Source organism: Bufo bufo, chromosome 6 (genome assembly GCF_905171765.1).
Source record: "Bufo bufo chromosome 6, aBufBuf1.1, whole genome shotgun sequence".
NCBI lineage: Eukaryota > Metazoa > Chordata > Amphibia > Anura > Bufonidae > Bufo > Bufo bufo.
This window is the reverse complement of record NC_053394.1, coordinates 179541398-179556752: the sequence shown is the minus strand read 5'-3', so window position 1 is coordinate 179556752 and position 15355 is coordinate 179541398. Positions and strand designations below refer to the sequence as shown.

Genomic DNA, 15355 nt, shown 5'->3' with positions numbered 1-15355 from the left:
TATTTTTATCGACGTTTCTGTATATATTTGATATTTTTTCCTGTAGACTTGATAAAGGGGTCATACACCCCGAAACGCGTTGTCTCTGATTAAATCGAATTCTTTCTGACCATTGGTTGTGGATCTGCGCCCTTCACTTTGTCCGTTCCTTTTGGACTTCCTTGGTCCATCAAACCCACAGCTCTTTACATAACTTAGGCGGATCCACAGCCAGCTAAAGGGGCTATTAAAGAGGACCTTTCACCTTTAAAAACATTGTGAACCAAGTATGCTGCCATGGAGAGCGGCGCCCGGGGATCTCACTGCACTTACTATTATCCCTGGGCGCCGCTCCGTTCTCCCCTCCGGTATCTTTACTCACTAAGTTATAGTAGGCGGTGTCTGCCCTTGTCCTGTGGGCGTCTCCTTCTCCTAGGCTGTAGCGCTGGCCAATCGCAGCGCACAGCTCACAGCCTGGGAGAAAAAAAACTCCCAGGCTGTGAGCTGTGCGCTGCGATTGGGCAGCGCTGCAGCCTAGGAGGGGGAGACGGCCACAGGACAAGGGCAGACACCGCCTACTATAACATAGTGAGTAAAGATACCGGAGGGGATAACGGGAGAACGGAGCGGCGCCCAGGGATAATAGTAAGTTCAGTGAGATCCCCGGGCGCCGCTCTCCATTGCAGCATACTTAGTTCACAATGTTTTTCAAGGTGAAAGGTCCTCTTTAAGACCGGCGTCTAAAATGCAGGTCTTAAAAAATGACCCCCACTGTCCTTTAGCAGAGATGGATAAAACTATTATATAGATAACAATACGATCCCTATTTACTGCTGTTTTGAGGGAAAGATGTTATCTGTTAGTACAATAGTAGATTAGTAGAAGTTGGATAACACTAAAACAGCTCTATTGTTCTTTTGATAGGCCTAGATAAAGATGCCCACAGAAGTGTTGCACTTATCAGTGTAACGTGTGATGCTTTATTCCCTTCTTTTCTGGCTGAAGTGAATGGTCTAAATTTATATGTGTAGATAATCAGGTGAAACTGTTTGTGCAGTCACCTAAATTATTTTCGTGCTGTCTAAACAGCTATCTGCTGCCCAGAAACAATGCAGCCGCATGAGGCCAAGGGACCGCAATTGTGATCCCTCGTTTTCATTTTTAGAGTGGAGGTGATCACTGCATGTAAACGCAGTGCTTCATCTCCATTTAGTGAGGAGCCGCCTGTTGGGAAGGAAAGCTTCCTTCCTGACAATCTGCCACTCATCTGGACATGTAAATATGTCTTAAGAGAGAAAGTCAAGTGAGGCATTTGCTGTGCTAAAAGTCCAAACAAAAGGGGGAAGTTAGGAACCTGGGCTGGAAGTAGAACAAATTGAGTAATTAAAAAACATTTGGGGGCATTTATCAATGCTTTTACGCCTGTGGCGTAAAAAAGTTGCACATTATGGCGCATGGCATCTGTGCATCATAATTTGTGACTTTTTCTAGAGTCGATAAAAGGGGTGTGGCTTATTGGAAGTGGGTGTGGTTTTGTGCAGCCGCCGCATTTACTATAACTTTTGCCAGAAAATAGCGGAGTTTATAGCTGAAGTCTACGCCAGCCTTTATATATCGACCCATTATATCCAGAAAACCATCCACATTTTTTAAAAATAATTACATAGAATGTTCACACATAGGCTGTTAAAATGTAATAAAAATTTTTTTGATGGTAGTGTGCCTCTATGATCCATGTTGGAAATATGCTAGTGTTCTAGCGTACAAAAGATTTCTGCACCAGCTGCATTTTGTGCAATAGTTGGCTAATGTTGCTATTTAATACTATTCCCACCACATTTTTTGAAAAAAATACTGGCCATGGCTTACCATCAGGGAGTGTGGCCTCTTATAGTCCAATAAATTTACTATAGTTTACGCCACACTTCAAATGACGCAAAATATGCATTGTTAAACGAAATAATACTTCACTTTCACAAAAGTAAAGTTATTTATTTCAACAAGTCATATAGTGAGAAGTGTAAAGTGTAGCCTCAAGGGCTTTGCATCTCAAACCCAACAGTGTTGTACACCTCCTTACTCCAATGCATTTTGTATTAAAACCAGCATAGGAAACATCAGTCTTAATACATCCCCCATGTGTTTATAACCAGCCAATGCACATACACTATGGCAAGAAGAAACTACATCCGATAGTGTTGACTATTAACGGAAATTATCCTTTGCTACTACAGGAAAAGTGCAAGATACAAACTGGCAATATGAAACACATATCTGGGCTCAAGCAGCACAAAAAAAATAAATCATTCTATCTCTACCCCTTTGTCTGCTATGAATTAAAAACAACTTCCACAGCATGCCGCAAAATGAGATACCCCGTTTTAACAGTATAGTATAGAGTATAACAATAACGTGCTGACATTTGGTGGACAATATAAAAATTAAGCCTTCTACATTTTACCTCCAGTGGCTGGAATTGGTTTGATTTTTATTGGACAATATGGAAATGGGTATATTTAAAAATGTATGTCCATATTTATATTGGCAGCAAACTAAGAACACTTTCCTGTGTAAATGAATCTGCCCGCAGGACTTGCTGGAGTGCTGCAGTCCATTCATTCTGCTGGTCTCCAGGATTCCGTGTCTGACCACCACCAACAGAACATAAACGGCCTATAAGAAAACCCTCATTTACCACACAAATAAGTTTGATGCTCTTAATTTTGGGTAGCTCTACAAGTGAACCATCGAGATATTCAACCTTCAACAATTTCTAAATGAATATACATGATCATAATCAGCCATAAACATCTCTAATATTCACTTCATAGTGAGAAATTTTTCGACATTCCTAGAAAATTATAATCCATGTCCTAACAAAATTAAGGTTTATCTTCAACCATCAATCTCTAATTTAGCAAACATGTCCAAATCCTAAACTCCTATAATATAAATGTCCTCATGTGCAGAAGACTGAGGGTTTTCCGCTGCATGAATCTGACTGTGTTGAACAAGGCGCGCCTGAGAACTGAAATATTTTCCACAGTCCAGGCATGGGAAGGCTTTCTTTCTTGTATGACATTTTTGATGCCTTTTCAGATGGGAGTTTCTGGAGAAACATTTTCTACATATAGGACAAGAATATGGTCTCTCTCCAGTGTGAATTTTTTGATGCCTATGAAGATATGCTTTACATGTAAAACTTTTACCACATTGAGAACAAGAATATGGTCTTTCAGTCCTGTGTATCCTCCTGTGCTGGACAAGATTTGAGTTGGTGGCAAATCCTTTTCCACATTCAGAACAAAAATATGATCTCTCTGTTGAGGAAACTCTCCAATCCTTAGAGGGATCTGCTGGATCATTTATGCATTCCTCACCAAAGGTTTCCGCATAAGCCTTTTCTTCAAAGTGAGTTTGTTGATGTCTTTTAAGTTCATAATTGCTAATGAAACTTTTATCACATTCCATGCAAGAGAAGGGCTTTTCTCCTGTGTGGACTCTCTGATGTCTGACAAGATGGGAGTTTATTGTGAAAGATTTCCCACAGTCCAAGCAAGAATATGGTTTTTCCCCGGTGTGAATCCTCTGGTGAAGAGCCAGGTTTGCACTGGTGGTAAAACTCTTCTCACATTCAGAACAGTGATACAGTCGAGCACCTGTGTGAATCTTCTGGTGTAGAACGAGATTTGATTTGGTTGTAAAACATTTACCACATTCTGAGCAAGGATACGGTTTCTCTCCTGTGTGTATCCTCAGATGTATAGCAAGATTGGAGTTATTTGTAAAACATTTGTGACATTCAGGGCAGTAATATAAGTTCTCACCTGTGTGGATCCTTTTGTGGATGGTAAGATTTGAATTTGTGGTGAACCGTTTTCCACATTCAGAGCAGGAATATGGCCTCTCTCCTGTGTGTGTTCTTTGATGTATAAGAAGGTGTGAATTCCGGAAAAAACGTTTTCCACATTCTGAGCAGGAATATGGTCTCACACCGGTATGTATCATCTGATGTCTATGGAGCTGTGACTTGCGTGTAAAGCACTTCCCACACTGAAAGCACATGAATGGTCTAGGTTTTAATGGATATATTTCTCCATTCTGCTCTATATGGTTTACTCCCAAATAAAACTCTGCAAGATTTTCATCATCACATAACATTGGTTCCTCCTTAACATGGTAAGATAAATCTTGCTGAATATGATCTGATGTACATATGTCTGTGTCTTCCTCTTCAAAGGAAATTGCTTCCACCTTAGCATGCGCAGATGGATACTGTTGTCTGTGATTTATGGAGGCATATAAATTAGTGTCTGAGAAATTATCTTCATCACATGAGACTGGCTCCTCCTTAATTTGAATAGATTGATACTGCGGCGTTGAATCTGTTATTGTATAAATGGTGGTATGTTCTGGATTTTCTTCCTCAATTTCCACCTTAATATAGGAAGCTGGATAGTGCTGTTTGTGACCTGTGGGTATATACATCTGGGATTCAATGAGAACATTTTTCTCACAAAGTTCCTCTTCAATATGAGGAATTAAGAATTGTTTTTTATTAGATTTTATACATATGTCATTGTCACTAAGATTTACTATTTCACATGAATTAGGTATCTCAGTAACGTCATCCAGAGAGCTGGCCATATCTGTAGTGTAAATATTGAAAACACTGGGACTGTCATTTATACAATCCAGTGAAGAAACAGGGTTATGGGATGCCCGCGATGTCTTTGTAACTTCAATAAGATCTGTGGGAGAGAAATACATTGTGCTTACAAGATGTGAATTCTACAGTGAATAAAGAAAAAGAAAAGTGAGCAGCAAGTCTTTATGGTGGCTTAAAGGGGTGATTCCATAAAAAGTATTGCTCATCTATACACAAGATAGGTGATAAATAACTGATAGCAGGGGTCCGATCACAAACTCGAATACAAAGGAGTTCCTGAATCTCCTCTCTTTATGGAGTGATAGAGCATATGTTGGTGCACCTCTCCATTCGCTGCTATGACTTTCACAGCTCTGTTTACATCAGTCCCATAGAGCGAATGGTGCAGTGGGCTGGTACCGCTCCATTCAGGGAGGGGACTTAAGGATTCCTTTTTCTTGGCATTATTAGGGGGAGGGGGGTTGGAAGAGTGGTTAGTTTCCCTAAATCTAATATTGAGATAAGCCCTTTAAAACACTTACAAAAAACATCCAATTGAAAGGATAAAGGCCTTTAAGTGTATAATAAACATGTATAAAGCAGTTTTTACCTTGTTTCTTAGCTGGTATATGATCAAATTAAGTTAACGGGTTTTCTTCATGATACAAACCTCCCCCCTTTAACCCAAGTGTTCAGTGGTTAGCAGGAATTACATCGCCGTTTCTTAAAGACCATATACACCTTCGGGGTCAAATATTTTTTTTATTGCATTTTACTCGTTTTGGACCAAAACTAATTTGGTTAACTGTTTTTCTAGCTGTGTGAACAGTACTTTTACTTGGTGTCGGTGATCTAATAACCTTTATCACTAAATTACTAAAAAGGTCCTAAACATTTATTTAAGCCACATTCTTAGGGCTCACGAGCATACGTACACACGAGCGTATGTATTTTGTGGTCCGCAAAAAACGAACACACAAAAAATATGGATACCGTCCGTGTGCATTCCGTATTTGTGGAACAGAACAGCTGGCCCCTAATAGAACAGTACTATCCTTGTCCGTAATGCGGACAATAATAGGACATGTTCTATTTTTTTGCGGAACAGACATATGGAAACTGAATGCACACTTCCGTTTTTTTTGCAGACCCATTGAAATGAATAGTTCCGCATACGGGCCACAAAAAAATTATTACTCTAACCGGTAATTTGATTTTACAGAGTCCATGACAGCACCAGGAGAGATGATCCTCTGCCCAGGTAAGAAAACCCACAGATATTTAAGAAGGAGGGGCCTCTTCATTCCTCAGTGGTCTTCACAGACGAAGAGAGCATCCCCGATATACATCCTTCTCATTCATCCGAATCCATTGCATTTAATTCATCTAACTCTTTTTTTTTAATATGTGCACCCTGTGCACCATAACAAAGACCCATCACCAACACCAACAACTAAGGGAAGGAATATAAGGGTGCTGTCATGGACTCTGGAAAATCTAATTACCGGTAAGAGTAATGATCATTTTTCCCTTCGTCCCATGACAGCACCAGGAGAGATAGAGAGCTAGGGTGGGATAACAGCCTGCAAGACTTTACAACCAAAGGAAAGGTCAGAGACAGAACAGAAGTCCAGCCTATAGAAGGTTAGAGCAGAAGACCAGGTAGCCTTTGCAAATATCGTGGATAGACGATACCGCTCTTGTGGAGTGCGCCGTCCAACCCATAGGTACTGGTTTCTGTAAGGAAACATAAGCTAGACAGATAGCCTTTCCCTTATTAGGACCTGAATACTGAACGAAGAGGGCACCTGACTTCCTCCATTCCCTAGTAGCCTCCAGGTAAACTAGATCACATCTCCTGACATCCAAGCAACTAAACTCCAACTCTTTTTGACACTTGGGATTGGTATCTGTGACAAAACCAACCTCGCCACTGGGTTTTGGAGAGGCCTGGCTGCTGGCCTCTTGCCCCAGGATTATGGGCCATATACTAACTTTTAAACCCCTGAACCTATTCAAGTGAATTTTGGATAGGTTTGTCCCCAAGTTATACTGTTTAAATTGATGTTAGTTATATGTATGGCCAATGTAAACTCACAAAGTTGTAACAATTTATAATAAGTGTAACTTGTCAGCTTGGGAGGAAATGCTGGGTGTGTTTCTATTGTGCCATTGTCCCATTGTGTGTTTAAAGGGTGATGTCTGTCCTATTGTCTGCACATGTGTATTGGTGACTTCTCTTTGTCTTGAGAGATAATTGGATTGCTCCTCAGGTTGTCTCCGGGACAGAGAGGAGGGAACCATGATGCATTGTGGGGATATGTTGTATCTGTCCTATGTCACAGTCTTCATTCTGGTCCTCTGGGGGTGTGAACGATTGGTTGCTGTAGTTACATTGTATGTGTTGTAAATTATTGGTTGTATTTCAAACCCCTGTGGGCAGTACTATGTTTGTGGTTTATGAATAAAAGAGGCTGTACGTGAAGTACAGTCAGACCACTGCTTGACCCTCAACACGGAGCCTTGTCTCGTTATTGGGGGGATTCACTGTATGCTGTTAGAAGACCGATTGCCAGAAGTGTAAGCTGATCCCTGTTCGTCTGCTAGCAGCTATTCGTGAGGTTCCAGTTTGGAGTGCTATTTTGTATCCAGTTCGGAAGTTTGGTGTATCCTGCAGTAGCTGTGCCTGTTTCTCAGAAAGGGGCATATCGCCTAAACGGATTTTAACCCCTTGTCTGCTGAAACGGTCCGTTACATTGGTGGCAAGCAGCGGGATCGTTCCTACAGCCAGAAGGACAGCTACAGGAGACACCATTTCTTTGGATTCTACAATTTAAAGGCAACGCATGTCCCAGTACAGCGACCCTAAAAGCAACAGGATAGAACCAGCAGTGTTATACGAGGAGGAGGACCTGGATGGCCGGGATGCATTAAGGAAAGGCATCTGGTACCAGGCCCTGGATAGTGTACAATACCAGCGGGGTGAGAGTCTCCCCAGTGAAGAGCAGCGGTTGCAGAAGCAAGTGGCCCTGCGGATGCCCTTCCTGGGAGAGCAGCCCCTGGAGGAATGGGTGAAGGAACTAGAGCACCGGGTATGGCTGGAGGATGCCTACCAGGCGCTTTGGTGGTATATGGCACAGTATATACCCTGGACAGCCGAACATGACAAGCCAGAGGGAGAGGCGTTTGATGGTCCTGGCTTGTTATGGGAGTCCTTTGCAGAGCCTGACTTCGGGAGCCCTGCACAGTCCAGACTTCAGGACATTTTCTATGAGAGGGAGGCTAGGCATGAGTGGGATGACCCCCATGAGGTAGAGCAAGACCTGGCTCACCTAGCAACCCTGGAGTGGGAACTGGAGCAGGACTACCGAGATCTCTTCCACTACATTGAGAAGGCTCAGCAGGACGGTAAGGTGACAGACCCAGATCCAGACCCATTCAGCTGGGCAGATATTGTAGAGTGTTACTGGGAAGGACCCCAGGTGGCCGGTAGAGATGGGACCGAGGTCTCTCCACCGGTCCTGCAGGGAATTGGGAGCCCAGTCTCCATTCCCCAGCGGCAGTGTGAAGTGCAGGGAGAGGAGAGCAGCGTCCTCCCTCCCCAGCGGCAGGCTGAGTTACAGGGGGCAGAGGTAGTTGTTCCTGCCCCCCAGCAGCAGAGTGATATGCCGGGAAGGCAGTGTGAAATGCAGGGAGAGGAGAGCAGCGTCCTCCCTCCCCAGCGGCAGGCTGAGTTACAGGGGGCAGAGGTAGTTGTTCCTGCCCCCCAGCAGCAGAGTGATTTTTTGGGAATTGGGAGCCCAGTCTCCATTCCCCAGCGGCAGAGTGTCCAGCAGGGAATAGAGAGCCCAGTCTCCTTTCCCCAGCAGCAGGACACTGTATTGGGAGCGGAGACGGTCGGTCGCCCTTCCCAGCGGCTGGAAGTATGTATGGGAGAGGAGCTCGTTACCCCCTCTCCCCAGCGGCAGCTTAATGCACCAGGGGGAGACAGTAACCCCCACAACAGTGCAGATGGGACCGTGGTCTCTGCACCTACAGCACAGGGGGTAGAGACAGTCGGTCTCCCCCTCCAACAACCAGACTCTAAGCCAGGGAGCAACACAGAGACCGGGAGTACCAGCTTCCAACATAACCTTGGTGGACTCACTGGACAGAGACAGGCTACCAAATGCAACAGGTCCAGTATTGGGTTGTGGGTGGGCTGCCAGACTAACTCAGGTACCGACCGGCGTGAGGTCAGGTATCTGGTTAGTCTTCCCTGGGGAAGGGGGAGATGTGTGACAAAACCAACCTCGCCACTGGGTTTTGGAGAGGCCTGGCTGCTGGCCTCTTGCCCCAGGATTATGGGCCATATACTAACTTTTAAACCCCTGAACCTATTCAAGTGAATTTTGGATAGGTTTGTCCCCAAGTTATACTGTTTAAATTGATGTTAGTTATATGTATGGCCAATGTAAACTCACAAAGTTCTAACAATTTATAATAAGTGTAACTTGTCAGCTTGGGAGGAAATGCTGGGTGTGTTTCTATAGTGCCATTGTCCCATTGTGTGTTTAAAGGGTGATGTCTGTCCTATTGTCTGCACATGTGTATTGGTGACTTCTCTTTGTCTTGAGAGATAATTGGATTGCTCCTCAGGTTGTCTCCGGGACAGAGAGGAGGGAACCATGATGCATTGTGGGGATATGTTGTATCTGTCCTATGTCACAGTCTTCATTCTGGTCCTCTGGGGGTGTGAACGATTGGTTGCTGTAGTTACATTGTATGTGTTGTAAATTACTGATTGGTTGTATTTCAAACCCCTGTGGGCAGTACTATGTTTGTGGTTTATGAATAAAAGAGGCTGTACGTGAAGTACAGTCAGACCACTGCTTGACCCTCAACACGGAGCCTTGTCTCGTTATTGGGGGGATCCGCTGTATGCTGTTTAGAGATTGATTGCCAGGAGTGTAAGCTGATTCCTGTTTGTCTGCTAGCAGCTATTCGTGAGGTTCCAGTTTGGAGTGCTACTTTGTATCCAGTTCGGGAGTTTGGTGTATCCTGCAGTAGCTGTGCCTGTCTCTCAGAAAGGGGCTTATCGCCTAAACGGATTTTAACCCCTTGTCTGCTGAAACGGTCTGTTACAGTATCAAAGGACGGAAGAACTACTTCCTGAGACCATGGAAGCTGAACACTACTTTGAGAGGAAAAGCTGGCTCTGGTCTACGGACGATTCTATGCTCTTGAATGGAATATGTGGGATTAATGAACAAGGCCTGGATCTCCCCTATCCTTCTAGCTGACATAATTGCTACTAAAAAGGCACATTTAAGAGTCAACATCCTGATAGAGATCTCAGAAATTGGTTCAAAGGGTCCCTTCATCAAACTCTTCAACACTAGATTTAAGTCCCAGGGAGGAACTTGTAAAATCCTAGTCGGAATGTCTCTTGCAATTGCTTTACAAAATCTCATGATAAGAGGATGAGCAGCTAATCTAACGTCAAACAAAACACTCAAAGCCGAAAGCTGGACCTTTATAGTACTAAGGGAAAGACCCTTCTGAAGAAAATGCAAAATTCTGGGAATATAGAGACTACAGTGTAGGACAGGATCAATTCCCAGGAAAGCAAAAAAAGCCACCCAGGTTCTAGCAAAGATCCTGGTGGTCACCGGTTTCCTACTTTTAAGCAAGGTGGAAATAATGGATTCAGACAATCCCCTATGCATTAGCAGTGACCTTTCCTCCCTTATCTTCTTGAGGACCCTGGATATTAACTGAAGAGGAGGGAATGCATAGAGAAGACCCCGGTCCCACGGCTGTAGAAACGCATCCACCGCCGAAGGAGAGTCTCTTGGAAAGTGGTAAAAAACCCATTTCCACCTTCCTGTTGGATCTTGTAGCAAAGAGATCCACCGATGGTTCCCCCCAAAGCTGTACTAGCTGGGAGAAAACCCCCTGATTCAGAGACCAATCTCTCTGGTATAGTTTGTGGCGACAAAAAAAATCTGCCTGTTGGTTGTCCACTCCTCTGACATGAAGGGCCAACAACGACAGGACTCTTCCTTCTAGTAAGGAAAAAATCTGGGTAGCCATTTTTTAACTCTATGGACCTGGTCCCTCCCTGATGATTCAGATAAGCTACAACGGTACCATTGTCTGACAAAACTTTTAGATGATGATTCTCGAGCAAGGGCAAGATCTCCTGCAAGGCTAGAATAACCGCCATCAATTATTTTACATTAGAAGCTGCATAAATCTATCCGTCCCAAGGGCCCTGCAGAACCCTGCCTTGGACGTGCGCTCCCCAGCCAACTGGACTGGCATCTGTAGTCACTGCTATTGGGTCCACAATCCTCCAGGGGACCCCCCGGACAAGATTGTCTGGATCCAACCACCATTTTAGGGAACTGCATGTCTGTTTGGAAATTGAAATTTTGCTGTCCAACTCTTCTCCCTTTCCTGACCAAATCTAGAAAATCTCCTATTGAAGGCTCCTGGAGAGAGAACCACAGAACCACCGGAATACAGGAGGTTAGAGTTCCCAGAACTGACATGCCTTTCCTGATGGACAGAGAAGGATTCTGAATAAGCTGCTCTACTACTGACCTTACTCTCTGGATTTTCTCTGGAGGCAGAAGAGATTTCTGAGATGCAGAGTCCAGTAATATGCCCAGGAACTGTTGAACCTTCTGAGGAGCCATTCTGGATTTCTCTGCATTGATTATCCACCCTAGAGAGTACAGGATGTAGATCACTTGTTCCATCTGGGTGAGACAGGCCCGTTTGGACTGGGCTATGATCAGGAAATTGTCCAGATATGGCACAAACAGGACGTCCTTTTCTCTTATATGGGCTGCCATTTCTGCTACGAGCTTTGTGAAGATCTGCAGCGCCATGGAGATGCCAAGGGTAGCACTTAGAACTGAAAATGCCTCAGACATACCTGTATCTTCAGTGCCACTCTTAAAAATTTCTGGGGAGCTGGGCATATTGGGAGATGATAATATGCGTCCGTGATGTCCAGGACAACCATATAACAGTCCTTGTATAGGAGGTCCACTACTGACTTCATTATCTCCATTTAGCAATTTCTGTACACTAAGAACTTGTTTAATCCCTTTGAATTTATGATGGTCCTGACATCTCCATTTGGTTTCTTTACAAGAAAAAGGCTGGAGTAGAACCACATACCTTCTTCTGATGGAGGACAAGAGATAATTGCACCTTCTCTACCTCTCTTTCTAGAGCCCCCCGAGCCCTCGGGCCTACCTCTGTTAAAAAAAAATAATGTTTCTGGGGGAAGACACTTGAATTCCAGTTTGAATCCTTCCTGCAGGGACTGAAGAATCCAAGTACTCTTGGTAATTTTTGACCAGGCTGGGAGAAAAACCAAAAGTCTTCCTCCCACCCTGGCGTCATTGGGGGTTGTCTTTTTTGGCAGTGACGGAATTACGGCTTCTGAACAGGAAACCTTTAGATTTGGAAGAAGAAAATTTCCACTTGGAATCTCTCTTACTCGGGCTCTTTTCTGTAACTGAGAATCTTCTATTCTGGCTAAAGGAAGGATCTTGCTTACGAAAGGAAGAGGGAAACCCTTTCCTCCTATCTCCTGCTTTCTCAAGAATATCGTCTAAGGCAGACCCGAACAAGTATTTTCCTTCACTTGGAATATTACACATTCTATTTTTAGACGGCACGTCCCCTGACCAATTCTTAAGCCAAGGGCTCTACGAGCTAAATTAGCCAGGGAAGATGAACGAGCAGACAGTCTAACTGCATCAGAGGAAGTATCCGCAAGAAAGTCAGCTGCTTTGGCAATAACTGGCTTCTAATAACTGGTCTATAGGAGTCTTATCTCTAAACTGGTCTTCTAGCTGTTTAACCCATAAAATAAGGGCCCTAGCAGTACAAGTGACTACTATGTTAGGTTTAAGGGAAGCCCCTGCTGATTCCCATGTTCGCCTTAGGAAGCGATCTGCTCTCCTGTCCATTGCATCTTTAAGCTGCCCTAGATCATCCAAGTGCAAAGATGATCTGCGTGAAACTTTAGCAATTGGCACATCGATTTTCGGTGCGTGGTCCCAGTGTACTAAATCTGCTGCGTCAAAGGGGTATTTGCGTTTAACGGACTAGGGAATAAAACTACGTTTGTCCGGATTCTTCCACTCATTCGTTATCATAGCTGCCACAAATTCCACATTCCTTATGTTTTGTCTTAGCTGACACCTTCCTGGGTTTATCCTAAAAGACAATATGCCATAATAAACCCACATGTCAAGGAAAACAAAAAGCGGGGACAGACCTCCCTGCCGTACATACCCTCCAACCATACCAAAAGGGCAGGTTTAGACGGGTCCTTCTGTGCCTCTCCAGCGTCTTCCATGCTGTCAGAGGTCCACTGTACGCCTTGGATCTGGTCTGGTCTTTAAATCCGGCTGGAAATTCAAATCTCTCGCACTCTGGCGCACTAGGAGATGAAGTATCGTGAGATCTCGCTTCCTGCTCACCGCGGTCTTGTGATACTACGGATGGAAGGCGATTTTCTCCGCAAACACCTGCGCTCCTATCCCCTGCCTGACCGTGCCCAGTAATTGCGTTAGGCAAGAAGAAAAAAAGGGGTAATCCACAGGAGGCTCCAGGTATGCCACCCCTTCCGTAGTCTTCAGGGAGCGCTCCCCAGACAAGCAGGAGAGTTAACTTGGAGAGAAACTACTCCCCGCAGACAGGAAATCCTCTCCCAGAAGAGGAAAACCACTGAGGAATGGAGAGGCCCCTCCTTCTTAAATATCTGTGGGTTTCCTGTCCTGGGCGAGGATCCTCTCTCCTGGTGCTGTCATAGGACAAAGAGAAAAACAGAACAGTCATGGAAAGAAAATACATTTGTGTGCATGAGCCCTTATCAGTAAGATAAGAATGGAGCCTTAATGAGTGTTTATAAGGTCAGAGATAAGGAGCCCGTCAGCTCCGTGCCTGATGAAGCAGAGAGAAAATAAAGATCCTGCTAGTAGATAAACTCAAAGCTGTGAATGGAAAATGCCTCATAATTTTTAATAAAGACCAATTAAAAAAAATTATTGTTAGCTCAAAATGAGTACAATGCAATAATGAAAAAGAACTTCCACCAAAAGGTGTACATGGCCTTTAAAGGGGTTCTACAGTTTGTTTTAACTGATGATCAATCCTCTGGATAGATCATCAGCATCTCATCGGTGGGGGTCCGACACCCAGGACCCCCGCCGATCAGCTGTTTGAGAAGGCAGCGGCGCTCCAGCAGAGTCGCGGCCTTCTCACTGTTTACCGCAGGCCCAGTGACGTCACGACTAGTATCACTTAAATGGAGCTTAGCCCCGCCAAGGCCAGTTGATACAATTCGTGACGTCACTTGCCCTGCGGTAAACAGTGAAAAGGCTGCGGCACTGCTGAAGCGCCGCTGCCTTCTCAAACAGCTGATCGGCGGTGGTCCCGGGTGTCGGACCCCCGCCGATCAGATGCTGATGATCTATCCAGAGGATAGATCATAAGTTAAAACAAACTGTAGAACCCCTTTAATTAACGCAGTATTTTAGTGGTGTCATACGGGTGGTCACACTTGACAGTGCTGACCACTTCTAAAACATCCAGAGCACATTACAAAAAGTAGGCCATGCACACACAGTGTAGATGTCTCCAGCAGCTGTCCAGAAACCAGGGAAACCAACACACGATCTAACAAACTTCCGAGCATTGCTCTGCCCACAGGAAAGTCTTGTCACATGTGCATAACGTCATCTCAGGTCCGTTAGCTCACTAGGAAATAGAATCTACTGGCTGTAAACCCCCGGAGCCAGGAGACCCAACGCTGTTTAACAGCTGCTATGTTCCAGTGTGCACTTATGATGGGCACACTCTGAACAACTCATTTATCAGGGTTTTCCACTAGCATATCCCATTTTGTATATTGTAGATAGCTGATCACTGCCATTTCCAGCATTCCCATAAAGAATGAATGGAGAGGCAGGGCACATGCCTGATCTTCTGCTTCAAAAGATCGGGGGGAACGGGAACACTATTCTTGGTGGGGCAACAAGGAAATATTACTGTATACTGTATGGGTGCATCAAGGTGACATTATAATGTATAAGAGCAATATAGTTAATATCGTTATGTGGGAATATTTTTTATATTGCCCAACCCTACACCAGACATTTACAGCACAAGGCAGGGTGGGATGAGGTTTAAGGACTACAGTAATAGAACAGACCACTCCATATACTGATATCATGGGGCAAATACTGATATAAGGGCACAGGATGGAATTACTTTATGCTATATAAAAGTAGACATTATCCACAGAGAAGTAAACCTATATATATATATATATATATATATATACCTATATATATATATATATCTTGATTCCTGACTTTTAAGGGAATTAACCATGATGTGACTTTCATCTACGTACTAAGTTTCCTTGGGCCATCACTGCATCTACTGTTCTGAACGTGGTCAGGATTAATCATGTCCTCAGTGTTAAGAAATACAGGCACATACCTATTCATCATGCAACACTCAGATTTGCTCCAAATGTATTCTGCAGCAGGACAATAACCCCAAAACATACAGCCACTGTCATTAGGAACTATTTTCAGCAAAAAGAAGAACGGAGACTGGAAGTAATGGTATGGCCCCCATAGAGCCCTGATCTCAACTTCATCCAGTGTGTCTGGGATGGCGTGCAGCTATAGAACTTTTATTAACACTTTT

General features: G+C 44.1%; 1 protein-coding gene across 2 annotated transcripts in view; it reads right to left on the bottom strand.

Moving 5' to 3' along the window:
- Nucleotides 1–1144: 1144 nt before the first annotated feature.
- The window catches only part of LOC121004438 (zinc finger protein 2-like), a 53689-nt gene continuing 39478 nt past the window's right edge, over nucleotides 1145–15355 (bottom strand). For both annotated transcript variants that reach the window (XM_040436651.1, XM_040436652.1), the window contains one exon: nucleotides 1145–4730. In XM_040436651.1, coding sequence (XP_040292585.1) covers nucleotides 2914–4730 — 1817 coding nt within the window. In that variant the 3' untranslated portion in view covers nucleotides 1145–2913. The remainder of the gene's footprint in view (nucleotides 4731–15355) is intronic.